Raw genomic sequence first — 15,576 nt, 5'->3', positions numbered from 1 at the left:
ATTTATTATTTTAGGAAACAGAATATAACCACAGTTTAACTTACTTTGAATCCAGTTCACGAAAGCATATTTATGAGTTTGCTCACTTCTGAACCAAGCATTGAAATACAACCTAGAAGCTCATGAGGCCATTTAGACTTGGGTACCAAGTGAAAGCGACGCTAGCATAAATATATTAAACCCCTATGCCTTTTCTTATGAGTCATATTCAATAATTAGAATTATTTTGTAAAGGATACAAGGATTGTTGTCATCAATGCTGCAGTTGTCCAGGATCAAGGAGACGCCATCTAACTCATAAACCTAAATAAAAACAAAAATTTAATTTAACAGATGACTCAACAATACTAATGATGTTTCATGCAAGAAATACGTGAAAACGTAACAGTGATGTTTGTTCCTTCACAAATATTAAACATGTTAACATAAATTGAAAAGTAAATCTGGTATTATCAGCCGTAAGTATCACAAAATAGTAACAACAAGTAGACATTAATTTCACATTCCTCCTTCATTTAGCATGTATTTGACTGATGTTATTTTCTGCGTTGTGCTTGTCTCACAATAAGTTATGCTTATTGACAGCTCACGCTTGCTTCCAGAGGAAGAATCACGAAAAACTACTCAGTGGGAAAAAAAAAAAAAGATAATATTTGAAAAATACATATACGCATGCACACAAGTTAGCATGGGGCCACGTCTTCTGTATCTATTCAACCTTCAAAACAAACGTGTTGTCTGTATGTACCTAAGCACAAATTCTTTACATCAAGTAAGAGCCACTGACTTTTTTTCCTTTGATAAGCTATCCATTATGTTATTAGCAAGCCAGTAGAGATGAGATCTGTATTTTTTTTTTTCTATATATATTTCAACATGTGAATTCACAAATTACACTAATACATTTGTGTGTGTGGATGAGATAATAACGTATAATCCTAATAGACTCATACATACATACACACTCACATTACTAAGAACTCAGGACAAGCTGATGTTAACAATAAATATGTTGCATAATTACCTTAGGAAAAGTATATTGCATAAGAAATTTATCTAGACTTCCAAGATACACTGTAACACCATACACCATCATGCATATTTATGACTTTAGAAAGTGTTACTTATTTAAATGAAAACCTGTTCTAAATTATCTGCAAGATTTCAACCTTGGCAATACCTTCTTAAGACATATAAGCTTTTTTTTTTTTTAATTACAAAAGGAGTTTTAAAAAGACTTGAGAGCATGAGGATTAATTGTTTATACACTTACACCCATATACTATTTATATGCTTTAAGCCATCCAGGCATGGTCCCGGGCAACTTGATCCGCATTTAAGCAAGGGGGTTGGATAAGAGGTTCCTCCAGAAGTCCCTTCCAACCTCAACCATTCTGTGATCCTGTGATAGCCAAACTGTACTTGTCCAAACCTTAAATTCTTTAATTCCTTAAAATTTAATTTCAAACCAAGAACTAGTGGGGCAAAGGAATTTAGACAGAACGTCAATTTAGGTTGTGGCTTGATGATGGGATTCTCTCTTCCATCTTTTTTTGCCCAGAATAAGATGTGTTTTTATGTACCATGTAAAAAAAGCAAATCACAAAGTTTACATTGCAGGATGGATCAGCTTTCTGAAATGCAAGTTCTATGGTATGAGAGGAAAGTTGGGCAGGAAGAGATTTAGACGTGAAATCCAAAACAGACTACTGATCAGTAAAACTGAATTCAGAGACAAATCTGAGCACATCCCATCTTTCTAACAAGTTCATTTTCAGTTAATCTTATTGCAGAGTCTCAAGTTGTAACATGAGAAAGTAACAGTAACAGACGGGTATACAAACAAGAAAGGCTTAAACGCAAGAAAAGCAAAGAGCATTGCTAGCTCTTAAGACCTAACTGGCACATCTGTGCTAACACACGTAACTGTACCTACATGAAATACAGTTAATAATGGAGGTTTTAAAATATCTGTTCTTTCCACAAGATTTTTGTGTGTTTTCCAAAGGTCATGCATCATGTATGATGTCATACTTCAAAGCATGAACAAACCGTGACCTTTCAGTAATACAGTACTTGTGCGTACTTGGGAAACGTTAGTTCTTTGATTTTTATGCTGTAGCCATACTCTGATATGCCTACAATTTTACCTTTTATTTTCCATCAGTGAAACATTGAACAGTACAAATTAATCTAGATTAAGTGCTGTCAACTGAAATAAACCATGCAATCTGTTCCAGTTTGATTCAAACGAGACATTTGGTTAACAGAGTAGCTAACTATTCAGGGGAAAAAATTTAATTAAAAGCCACACATGCTTCAAAAAGTTACTGTAGGGATATAATGAGATTCCTTCAAAGTTAAGTGTGAACAGAAGCAACAAACCACAGCCTTAGTGATACCTTAATGTAAAGACCAGTTGCTAACTACCCTACACCCCAAGAGTCTCTTGAACAGCTTACAATTAAACTGCACATATAATTTGACCAAGTTAGATATAGCTTTTGGTACCAGTACGCCAGCTTTAGTATGTCACCCGTGACTTACTTCACTTTACACAGTGAAATGAAGCAAGGAAAAGAAACCTTACAACGTGCCCACTCAAGACACATCTATAGACTTCTCAGAGCGACTTCTGAGATGAAGAACTCCAATTCCTGAGCAACCACTGCTTGAGAACTTTCAGTCCATGCCAGTTGTTCCTGAACCACCAGTGAGATCCACTGAAATAGCATTTTATGGTAACCTAAAATTCATGCCAGTGTACTGTAATAATCTGGGCTGCAAAGTGAGGCAGTTCTGTAATTGCTCTGCATGTAGCGCAGTCATTTCTGCAATGAGAGTGCCACAGTCAAAGGAAGGAATCATTGTCCCCCACCATGCTATCCCACTTGCATGCTGAGAGTCTCTCAAATCTTCTCACTCTCATCTGCCTGTAATCTCTCACACTAGCAGATTTTGTAAGTATCTAGAAACCATCACCCTAGGTCTTAACCTCTCATATAGATTTATTGGAACTATATTGCCCAATAACAAGAGGTTAGTGATTTTTTCCAATTATTGGCCTCAGAGTTTTTCTCTTGAGAAATGCCCAGTGCAGAGTAAGGCAATGGATCTTTTGCAGGGCTTGGGAAAGGAGTCAATACTGCACAAGCCTCAAATCTCACTTTAATTAAGGTGCAAAAAATATTCTGGGAAGAAAACATGTAGTGGCTGGTGTGAAACTGGCAGTAATCCATCCAGATTTCAAAAGAAAATACAGACAGAAACTAAGGAATAGAACAGTTCTGATGTCTGTCTTGTAAACATATTTGCTCATATTAGCCTGTGTTACAAAAGATCACTAAACCTATTCTCCATTTACCTTATGACAACATAGCAGACCAATAACATGGAACTGCACTGGACTTTAATAAACTTATAAGGTTATTTTATTATGAAGAACTATAAAGCTTTATTCTGAACTACACTGAAACAATAAATTAAGCCACAGTCCATGTGCAAGGTGAAATCTCGACCACGTTTAAGTTAATTACAAAAAGTTTACTTAAGATAAGTTTAAAATTAAAAATATACAGCTCTGTGCTAGTGATCTCTAATGCTTCAGCCATGTCAGTATCAAAAATTTTGCTCTAATGTTATTGTGTCACTTTCTGAAGTTTTTTTTTCTAAAAAGCAGAAAAATAGAACATCCAGCATTCAAAGGCAGATGTCCGTCTCTGCTAGTTAAGACAGACTTCTTTCACAACAGTTTTATAGAGCTGTCTCACTTGTTTTCTGTACTTGCCTTCGAAACATAACGAAGATCAGTATCATGCCAGTCAGAAATGTAAATTTATTACACCTGAAAGAAAACGCCTGCCCCATTGACAAAGTGACTACTAAGTTTTTTCTCTTTCTTTGTACCCGGAATTTAACAACTTATTTCAATTACTTAAACCACACACTAAACAGAAGCCCATCTAGCCAGAGATGCCACACAAATATTAAACAAACAAGAGCTTATGAAAGTAACCAACCCAGACCATATATACCCACTGCTCTCACGGCCAAGGAACAATACAGGGTTTTATTTGGATGGTTTAGGACATGTCTGACCTGAGGAAAAAGCAATGCTTTTTCTCGTAATAAGCAATTATATTCAGACTAATAGTAAAGCTTTTATGCTTGATTCACGTTTAATGACCAATATACAAATAAGGTCACTACCATAATTAAGGATATCTGTCTGAACAGAATTACCTCTAATAATTTTCCAGTATTTTCTTATGAAATTCACAGAAGTAATTATCATTAACATAATCATTTAAAGCAGAGCCCAGAGAAAGTATAAATCAATGGTAGACTGTTTCTTGAATCTTTCCCTCTAGCAGCAATGGAGCCAAGCTCACAGGTAAGAATGCAAATTCTCTGAGCATGACAGTGCTTGTTGGTGAACAAGAAATCTGCATACACCTAGTAAAATGCAACTACAATCTCCAGGTCCGATAACTATACAGACAGTAACAGAAAATCTCCAGCAAAAATGCTCTCTTCAAAGAAGCATTAACACTTCAGGCATTAAACACGTTACCCAGTCAATTGTAAGAACAGTATTATGCAAAAGGTACATTTATGCCTTTACGTAACAGCAGTTTGAACACAAATTGTTCTTCACTAGAATGTGATTGATTCTCAATGTTCAACCAATGCAGAAGGCAGAACGAGGAATGTGTTGGTTTCAGCCACCGAAATGCTTCTATTTCTTAGAAGTTTCCTTTGGTCTAACTATAGATAAGCAAAAGGACATGCGTTCTCAAAAGTAGAAGTCATCCATGCTAACAGTTGCTCTTATTATTACATGCTACTGGCAAGTACATTGACAAACAGAAAGACAAATTCGTAGTTTAAAAAGCAATTGGGGGTGGGAAACACATACTCTAGAAACACACAAAAAAACCAGGAACAAGTGGAACCATTTACATAGAAAAACTCCAGATACAACATTCGTTACAGATCAGCAGAGAGAAAAAGTCTGTCCATTTAGCTCCAGAGTATTAATTTTCAGTTCACATTATGTAACTTTAAAAAGGTTTCTGGGAGCAATAAAACTGGCAAACTTCACATTATCATAGACTTCGCTCCTTCACTGTACTCTTTGCAATGCTCCTAGTTCAGTCATACAGCTAAAAGTGTTGAAAAACACACCAGTAGCAGCACATGGTTCATAGGTACAGGTGTGCTGATCGGTTGCCAAACACCAGCCTTACTTTGCAGTGGATCAGGGATTAAGCTGCCACTGCCCAACCTCCCCTCTCAGGAGCAGTACTTGGGGTTTCTCCATTTACCTATTTGCCGATTCTCATGATGCAAAAATTAGGAGGATAACATTATTTCTGATACTCATATTTCAGAGCAGGTTGCCCACAGACACTGTGGGCATCGTGGAGGACTTCAAAACTTGTCTAGACAAAGCCCTGAGCAACCTGCTCTGAATTCAGCTTTGAGCCGAAAGTTGGACTACAGATCTCTTGAAATCCCTTCCAGTCTGAACGACTGTGCAAGTCTAAGACTCTTCCATCTCACTCCAACAAAAATGAAAGGGCTAAGACCATGGAAAGAAGCCTAAGTCCATTCTTTGTCTCACATTAGTTCAAGACCAGATTTTTTCTACCCTAATACAATCTTTTATTGATTATAAAGACGGAAAAAGTTGTCAGAAACAAATTATGAGGCTATGTAACAAACAGAAACGGTTATAGAAAAAAAACCCTTATGATTCTTGCTCATTGCTGGAATAATCCTGCATATTCACTGACTTCATATGACAGAGAAATCTTAAAATAATTTCTATTTCAGATGTCAGATCGTTCACACAAATTTATTCCTATAAACTTATATAACTTTTTATTAATGTGTGAGAGTAAATAAAAATTATTCCTCAACTGTACAAAACTAAGACTTCATGTCTTCTAGAGTAAAAAGTTAAGAATTTTGCACAGTCTCCAGTATTACAAGTCTCCACATATAACCTGACAAATCTTAACCATGCTCTGCTCTTAACCAGTTCTGCTCTGGACAGGTGAATGGTTACGACCCTTTGAGTCTCTTCTGTCTCTAAGTCTGCATGACTTTCTCAGACTCCAAACCATATTACAATAAATTACGCCAAAGAGAAGGGATCCAATGAAATACACATTGGGGATTTGTGGCCAATCTTTTGTCATCATTAAAGATACATTTAAGTTTTATTCCTTCTGAATATACAACTTAAGAACTACATGATGACTACATAACGAGAAATATATCCTTAAGGCTTTGCCACCAAACAGGCTGACCAACAGGAGTCACTTTTCTTCCAAGATCTGCTCAACAAGATACATAATTAGTGATTAGACATCTGGGCAGAATCCAGTATTCAATTTGAGTAACAGAGCAGCTTAACAAGAGTAGGAATATATCAGCTGGTTAGGTTCACAAATTGTCTCCTCTGCAACTATGACAGTGCTGAAAAATATTATTTCATTTTGTTCATTTGTGAGTCTTGGTTTGGGAGTTTTTTGTTTGTTTTTCCAAGCAGCAAAAGTGACAGGAGATGCACAGGAGATTCTACTTCAAAGGACAAAAGCATACTTTAATCCCTCAGTGCTAAGTGGATTCCTAGGTCTACTGCAGACTACAGGCACTCTGGCTTAGAATAGAGGCAGCTGTGGCTTGTGGCAATCAAGTCTATTATTGGAGTTCACCACATCCTGCAGATCTACTGAAATACTTGTGGACAGAGGCTCCTTTCTTCAGGACATCACAGCAGACTTGCTTAGCTAGCTTGAGAGCTCCTTGCACCAGCGTCAATGACTGAGAGCGAAGAGAGACCTTTACGTTCATTTCAGTCAAGGCAGTGTGTCCAGAATACTACAGTATTTAGGTAAGCATGTATTTAACATTTTAATGTTTGAAATTCAGAAATCACGGCAACAAAACTTTTTGCCCTTACTACATTAACTTCAAATATATTCTCCCTCTTTCAGCATTATTTCCTGGAGAGATGCAAGGTTTATTTCAACTCTCCCTTGCATCTTTCTGGTAGATTAGAAAAAGAAAAAAAAATTAACAAAATTGTAGAATCTAAAAATGAGATTCCTTTGTCATGTCCTAAAACTCTCCAAAGGAAACTAGTTTAGAAGATGAAGGTTTTGGCCTTACTGAGGCGGAAGGGAAGAGAAGAAAGCACAAAAGGTACCAATAAGGACTGAGCCAAAACAAGCAGAAGCTAAAGTGTCCAGCTACTAGGAGAGGGTAACAAGCCATCTCAGTTGCTGAATATTTTTTTCCACTAGTCTTTCCAAGAGCAAAACACAGGAGTTTCCAGCCATTGAGATGATAATATAAACACTTGAGAATTCAGAATAGGTTCCCGCAAGAGACAGTAACACAATTGGTTCATTTGTTTTTTAAACAACTCCACTTTCATCATTCACTTATTTACAGTTCCTGAAACAGAAACCACTTTTCAGTAACAAACAGATGCTGCTGTGAGAAGCAGGCTCTTAGCTCTTTTTAGGTTTACATCTGCTACTTAACGTGGCTAAAGTAAGGTCCAACGCAAGATGAATTTTGCTTGAAACACCCGATATTTGCTAACTTGGTCTTTGCCTATCTGTAGCAGGAGTAAGAGAAAACAATGATGCTAAGCATTATCCTGTATTAAACCTCTGTGCTTTATATTAGTTGAATTTGTACAAATTCACATCATCAACATAGTATATGCCTCTCTACTTATAGTCACTCACTATCTTAATCTCAGTCCACTAAACCCAGTAATCAGACAGTCTTAGTTTGCTGATTTTTGGATCACTGTTATAAAAGATGTTACCTTTTTTTTTTCTTTCACCAGAATAAAAAAAAAGGAAGTTAAAGGAAATAAAATGTAAGAATTAGCTATGTGACTAGAACTGTGCTGAGGACACAACTCAAAAAATACTAAACATTTCAGAATTGTATTTTGTTCCAAAATAGAATGAAAACCAAAGATTTCACATTACTCCAAAGTTCTGAAAAAACATAGAGATAGATGTTGGGTAAGTCACATGATTCATTTAAGTCATTATAATCATCATTGTAATAGGAAGTTCCAAGTCATTTTGGCAAGCTGCCACTGTTTTGGTGGCTATGGTATTTTTGTTTTCCATGTCAAGCTTAACAAAGCATTTTAAGAATCTCTCAATTAAAATGAGGGGCTTGTTTTATTGTTTGCATGTACCGGGTTGGGTTTTTTTGGTTTTTTGGGTTTTTTTTTTTTTTTTTTTGGAGGGGGGGTGTCTTTTCAGTTTTTCATTTTATATTACGTTGAAAGAGCTTTCCTTGTGGAATAAAACTTCAACCATTCCATAAAATATCCCAATATCAAAAATTATTGACATGGATAGAAAAACAGATTACCACAGAATGTTTCTATTGAAGATTTCCTCATTACTGTTCTACACAGGATCACACACTCTTCTAGCCAAAAATCAGCACAATAGTCTTGTGTCGCTCTATTAACCTCTTCACTTTGTTACTCATGTCGACTTTGGGACTTACTTCATTTCTTCCCTAACAGCCTGCATACCTGCTTTGCTTCTACCTTCTATCAATTCCAATTGCTCCTTGAAACCCAGTTCAGCTGAAACATTCCTGAAAACTGCCAGTTGCTTACAACTGAGACTGAGTGGAACTGGAGAAGGAGGAAAATTAATTCAAATTCATATCCTCCTTTGATGAACACACAGCCTCACTGAGGCCACGTGTGTCATCACTCTCTCACATTACCACCGTATTCCGAAACTGCTTCCACTCCCAACGTCAGGGATTACATCTATTCCTTGGAAACTTCTGAATTCAGCTAGCAAAAATAAATGCCAATCAGATGTCCTGTGCTCAAATGATGACTTTTGTTGTGTCCAGCATTATTTAGCTTTCTCCTTTTATTTCACTTTGAACCAAGGGTTTAAAAAAAATTCAGTGTCAAACATATAAATTCATCTGTGGCAAATATAGCAACAAACAATAGTCAAATGATGAAAATAATGTATGAGAAAAGATCTAGGATGATTTCAAAAGGTACAATGATTTGTGCTGCTGATTGTTGCATTTCATGGTAAAATTCCGCAGTTAAATACAACAGCATGCCACACTGAATTGCAGCACTTGCAGTGCATGGACAGACTCAAGATTAAAAGCAAAGTACCACAACCACCCAAGTGGTGGCAGTTTCCCACGATGACACACCCCAGAGTTTCCTACCGCAATTAATAAGTGACTTTAGTAGTGATAAAATTCTTTAAAGAACTGTAAAGAATAAGTTAAGTACATTTTTATCACCTCAAACTTCACAGCCAAGGGAGGCAAGGGGGAAAAAGAAAACCAAACCAACCAACCAACCAAACAAAAAAAAAACAAAAACCAAAAAAAAAACAAAAAAGAGAAAGCTTGTAGGCTTGAAGATTGAAAACAGCACATAAACATTATTAATGGCATTCACTATTCTCTGCTTCCACATTCCCTCATATGCAGAGCTTCCAAGATTTTAGTGACGGGTCAAAGAACAAGCCATTAATTCTCTAGTACGTGTGTAAAGGACATGCACTCTATTACATGTTAAGTACAAAGCTATCCTTGATGACAATTACATTTTTCACTAGGTTAAAGCATACCAAAATAAAGCAAGTGTTTCAAGAAAGGACTGTAAAATGCCTTTCTAAAACTCTATAGAAATTGTAAATGGTAGACTGCAGAACCTTGCTGACTACTAAAGCTCGAAGACAGTTTAATGGTGTTTGGTGCTTGTCTTTTAAATCAGAGCAGTGAGGGAAGCCGTCAGAAGTCTGCAGCCAGCCATACAACTCCATCACTTAATACCGCAGTAAATAATACTTCTCACGCAGCAATGCCAATTTCATGCTCCATTTTACATTAAATGTTACATTTTTCAAGAAATATATAAATAACCAAACTAAAGTCCTTTGGAAGGAAAAAAAAAAAAAACACTGCCAAATCTTGCAATTACAACAGAATCGTAGAATATTTTGGGTTGGAAGGGACCTTTAAAGGTCATCTAGTCCAAGCCCCCTGCAAAGGGCTTTGTTTCAGGACTAATAGATATGGTCTCAATTTACTGCAGAGCAATAGATACACCCTGCTGGGGATGGTTTAAAAGGAGGTTCATGTAGGTGCAAACCAAGTCTCATGTTGGGAGGAAAGATGCTTTAGACATACACTGTCCTGCTAAAACTGATTCATATCTTCTTCCCAATTACATTTTCCATTATAATACCTTCAGAAAGTCACAAAGTATTCTTCATCCAAAATAGAACAGGGGGCATGTCATTTCAAATACAAAGCCAAGCAAGTACACTTCCTTTCATTTTTCCAAAGGAATTCATTGGCTTCTGTTTAGTTTTATAATCCTGTACAAACTATCAATCCTACTTTAAGTACTTCCCCATAAAGCCCTTTCATTTCTTCCTCCAAGTAATTTTATAACCAAATTCAGTACAATTTTTATTTATTCAATGCTCAGTGCATAAGTAAATCCCAGGATTTGCTAGAACATTCAGGAAAGGTAAGAGAAGGTTGAAGTGTTCAGCTTAACCTCCTAATGAGGACTAGGTCCTCTTTTCATCCTTTCACAAGCTCTGTATACTCAGCTATCAGTTTCTGCCCATATTACCTGAAAGAACAACGACTAAAACCTCCTACCATTCCTTCATACGTAACACTAACATACTGACTGACAGGTGCTGAGGTTTATATATTTAAGTTTCTTATGCCTCTTTTTGGTATTGTGCTTTTGTAGAAAGCACGTAGTGCAAAGTAAAACAAATTCTTTGTAAGCAGTTTCACTGACGTATTTAAAATATGTCATAGTATTAATGCAAGGAAAGCTGCAGCATGAGAGAAACACTTTCCTATGGAAAAAGTGTTGAAGTACATTAAGAGATGCTTTATTCAAGTTAAAAAGTAATGCGATGTGTCCGTTCTCGCTTTATGACACACTGTGAAAAACAATCACTATTTCAACAAATGTGATTTTATAAATTTGATTTTTTAAAATAAAATTAGATTTTATTTCTCATCAGCTGTGCATTATATAAATTAGTCATCTAATAAGAAGTAGGTATGCACTAATGAAGATGTTTTGAATTGCCAACCTATTATGGAGTAGCTAGCAGCACTGTATGCCAATATGAAACTTGGAAAGTATATGGGAAGATGGCAGACCAGACTTTTCCTGTCATTTAAAGAGAAAAATTTTAACCTAAGGTTTGTAAACTGGTAGAGCTGCATTAAAGTGTTATACTTGATCAGCTTAACTAAATAAGTGGGGGAAATCCCTGTGCATGCACACTATTTAAGCATTCATTTTCCTCACACTGCAGAACAAAAACGGTTTTACTTTGGTTTGACGCCTTTTTACAGCTTTTATACAAACAGAACCAAATCCTCAACAATTCCAGGACTTTGCTAGCAGTGGCGTTTCATTTTTAATTGAAAAAGAAATCTGAATGTTGATCTTTCAATAACTGTTCATCATTCTTGATACTTGCAACCCCATTTGCTAACATAACTGCAGTTAAAAATAACTGCTAGAGTTTTCCCACTGACAATCATTACAAAGTGTGATTCTGACACCATAAAGTTTTCATAACTTTTCCATTATTGTTTTGGAAAATCCTGAATTGCCAACGGTAAACCACAAAAGGATTCAGAAAGCAAGGCAAATTATGCTCTAGGTTACACAACTGTAATCGTTCAGTACTTGATCCCCTTCCAGCAGTTATCTACAAACATATCAATATGTAAGAGCAGAATAAATCCTTGCACCTTACACTGCAACCCCATGATAGCTGAGGAAATCTGTTATCAAATGACATGGTCCACTTGCTTCATAACCCAGTTCAACTGTGTTCTGAAATGCCACTGCAGACTCTGAATACCTATCCCCTTGAGCACCCTTTGACAAACAGATAAATGCAATACTTAACAAACCTCCCCTGCAGGTTCAGAGCTATCTGTGTTTTGAAAACTATTTTCAAGGAAAACAAACTACTGAAAAGGTTAGGAACTAGAGAATGTCATGAGGCCAATACAGTGGCAGGGCACAGCAGCTTCAAAACCACATGCTGCAATTCGGCAGATCTGCAAATGAACTAGCAATGAGTTGTCAAAGGTTTACCTACACACAATGTCTTGAGGTATGAGTCCCCATGGCCCAAGCCAATGGGACCCAAGGTCTAATTCCTCTTACTGTGATCAAATTAAGTACAAGAATCACTACAGGAGACGTAGTGAAAGGAAGGAACATAGGGTGAAAGGGAAAAAAAGAATCATCAACCTCATCTTAGGTGAACACCACACTAGTGAAGTCTGAAGGCTGCATCAAACTTGGTTCATTCCAACTCATTTCAGCAGAGCTTCTAATTGCACTAGTAAGAGATGCAGAGCCAAGACGCCAGGCTTCAGCCCTGGCTTGTGGCCACCCTTTCTTGCTGTGCTTTTCGGATGGTCCCTGAGGGGCTGTTGCCTCATGACAACTAGCACTCCTCTGGACATTCAGGAATGGTTGGGTACATAGTGTAGGCTATGGGCTCTTCCCAAGGAGAGGTATGGGAAAGGCAGTCCTGTGATTTCATTTTGGTGGGGGAAGATGAAGGTGAAGGAAAATAAGCCCATAAAGGAGAATGCTGTCACGCAGATGTGAGCCATGCCAAATTCTCCAACTTGCCTCAAGGCTAGAAATGATCCCTAACACATCTTGCTGTATCCACTAGGGACTGGCCAGGGCCTCACGTGACACTGACTGTGTTTCCCTGCTGACAATCCAGACTTACAGAAAGTTGAGCAATTAGGCCCTACATTTACCTGAAATTCTAAGAATACACATTTTCTTTTAATGATTCACAAAGCATAACCTTTGCACAGGATCAGATTCTCTCATTAAGATAAATTTAGCCACCTTGTTGAGATTAAGATCAACTGTACATTTAGAAAACACAAAAATCCTCATGTTGTGATTTATATGTCTATAAAAGCCATATATTTAGTATGCATGATACACAATAACTCAGGTATGCCTGCTCTAGCACTAAATTTCATCCTGAAAGCTTGCTAATGCCTCAGGCTATTGAGCGAGATGATACATGAAGCTGTACATAAGGAGACTGCATACTAGTTTCTTAATTTACCTCTAAATTACAACTACCTGACTTTTTTTTGAGTATTTGTGTCTCTAAATGTCTTGCAGTCTGGTAATAGCAACTGCAGGTACTATGAAAGTAAAATTCACAGCTTCTAGCTGAACTCAAATATATCCATGATGAACAGAATTCAAAGTTTTAAAATTTGTAAAGGTGTTGTTCAAATTGTTTTAAAAATTCTGTAATAAATGTATCCTTTCATATGGTCACTTTACATGAAAATATTACTGTGCAAAACAAGATGTGTGTATATATATCCTCAGGCACTAAGCCAACTGTTTATAAGATTTTAAATGTTCTGCTTAGCTTTATTCATATTGTTATTTCCTTTCTTGCAATAGACCATTTATTTGATTACAGGTCTGTACCTGAAGTTTACACTGCTGGTTCTAACTGAAAACTAGGAAGAGTTCTTGTTTCAAGACAGTTTCACTACTCTACATTAAGTACATATATACACTATGTTATTAAAACTTGATAAAAGGAAACTTACACATGCAATGCAACTCCTCCTAGTAAGTTCATTAAAGAAAAAAAGATCTCCTATGAACAGACCTGGAGGATACATTTCAGTAGCTGAAATTTGTACCAAAAATAAACACAATCATAAAATTAGAAACATTTCTTAAAAATTCTCAAGATCAACGAGTTGCTATTTTTTATTGCCTTTTTTTCAAAGAACAAAGAAAACTTCTATAGGAGTTTATTAATAAACATTGCTTTCTTTGAAGTTGATTTTCAAAGGGACAGGTCGACAGTTTTATAGAAAAGCCTGCAGGAGCAGGTTGACAGTAATGGTGGGTCAGGAGGTGAGAGGAGAAAAAGCATTGAATCAGAATCTCAATCAGCTGCCACCACATTGATCTATTGTAGGGGTACTAAAAATGTCATTTCTACTTTTAAAATTAAAAAAGCATTTTAATTTTTTCTTTTTTTTTTTCTCAGCAGCTACAAATTCTAGAAGCACTTTCAAAAATGCCTTAAATGGTGAGGTGCTCATGAAATTGTACGACTCAGGAGCTGGAATAAAAGGCAACATTTGCAACCACCAAGTACTACAACTGGATCACAAGTTCCAGAAGAACTGGCAATAGTGAATGTCCTCTCAAATTGCATCAGCTTCTCATGACTGAAACTGTGGGGAACAGGCAGAGCTGAGACAACTAAATAGACCTGACTGGAAAATACCAAGGCAGTGATGTCTAATTAAGCTCAAGGGAACATAAGATAGACCCAAGTTCAGGGGAACTCACTAGTTCTATCATTAATTTTCTCTGAATTGTTTCCATTTTTGTGGTAGGCAAAACACTGTTGTTTTGTTGTTTTTTTTTTTTTTAAATAACTACAATACTGAAAAATTGCCTGAAATAAAGCCCTTCAATGCTTCCAAAGCCAAAGGCACAACCCTAACTTTGCTGGACTAAAGGGTGAAAGGATTTTTAGAGATGTTGGAAACTCTCCTATGGAAAATTCCACGCCGTGAACAGCTCTACGGGTAGCACCCCTCCTTTTCTAAAAAGGCAGGGGAAAAAATAGATTTGGAGGTAAATGTTGCAGTTTACCCTTACTAAACTCAACAGAAATATTGCCAACCTCAATATGAATTCACTGAGCTCCACAATTGCACTCTAAAAAAGTAACTTCTAGATCAAAATCAAAATCTTCCTTGTTTTGTCATAGGTAAGATTAACATCAAACCAAAGCAGACTGTAATGCTAAAACATACAGAATAAAAAGAGCAACTCAATACCTATTTTAGCTTGTGAAGAATACAAAACCTTTTATTTTCAAGATTAAGCAAATTGTCATATTAAATTCCGTTTCAATATTTCACTTGAAGTATCAGGTTGTAGTAACTTAAAACATTAATCTGAAATACTGCACATATCACCTCAAAAATATTGGACTGATATGAAACACACTGAGTATTTTTACTTCGGGGCACTCAACAATCTAGAATGTTTTGTTACACTTAAAAGCAGCAAAATTATATTTCTGAAGTTACACAAGAACGAATCTCAAACTCAAATTAAAATACTGCAACAGCCTTGGTTATACTGATTTGTATTGCAAACAGATTTGTTACACGGAGTGTTCCCTTCCTCAGGAAACTGTCATCAGGGGAATATAATTTCCATGGTTTGTATCATATCTAAATTGCACAGTGGAATACATACATTGTTCAAGACTCATTTTTGGCATTTGTAGTGTTCAAAGTACTGCTGGCTTGCAAAGTAAGATTTTTCAGCCTCTAAATTCATGTAATTTATGTTCATACTAAATTTTTTATAAGTATCTGTGTTGTTTTTCTTTTTTTCCTTTTCACATCATAAAGACTTCTCTATAGCTCATTTTTTTAACA

The 15,576-nt window shown here is 36.3% G+C and overlaps 1 protein-coding gene across 1 annotated transcript in view; it reads right to left on the bottom strand.

Annotated features, from left to right (window-relative positions):
• The window catches only part of ATXN10 (ataxin 10), a 103,237-nt gene that overhangs the window by 16,464 nt on the left and 71,197 nt on the right, over positions 1–15,576 (bottom strand). The window contains exon 10 of the mRNA XM_086757745.1: positions 240–303. Coding sequence (XP_086613871.1) covers positions 240–303 — 64 coding nt within the window. The remainder of the gene's footprint in view (positions 1–239; positions 304–15,576) is intronic.

The sequence above is a fragment of the Chlamydotis macqueenii genome, chromosome 1, assembly GCF_036417535.1.
Source record: "Chlamydotis macqueenii isolate bChlMac1 chromosome 1, bChlMac1.mat, whole genome shotgun sequence".
Lineage (NCBI taxonomy): Eukaryota > Metazoa > Chordata > Aves > Otidiformes > Otididae > Chlamydotis > Chlamydotis macqueenii.
The sequence above is the reverse complement of the archived record's forward strand: the minus strand, read 5'-3'. Positions and strand labels throughout refer to the sequence as shown.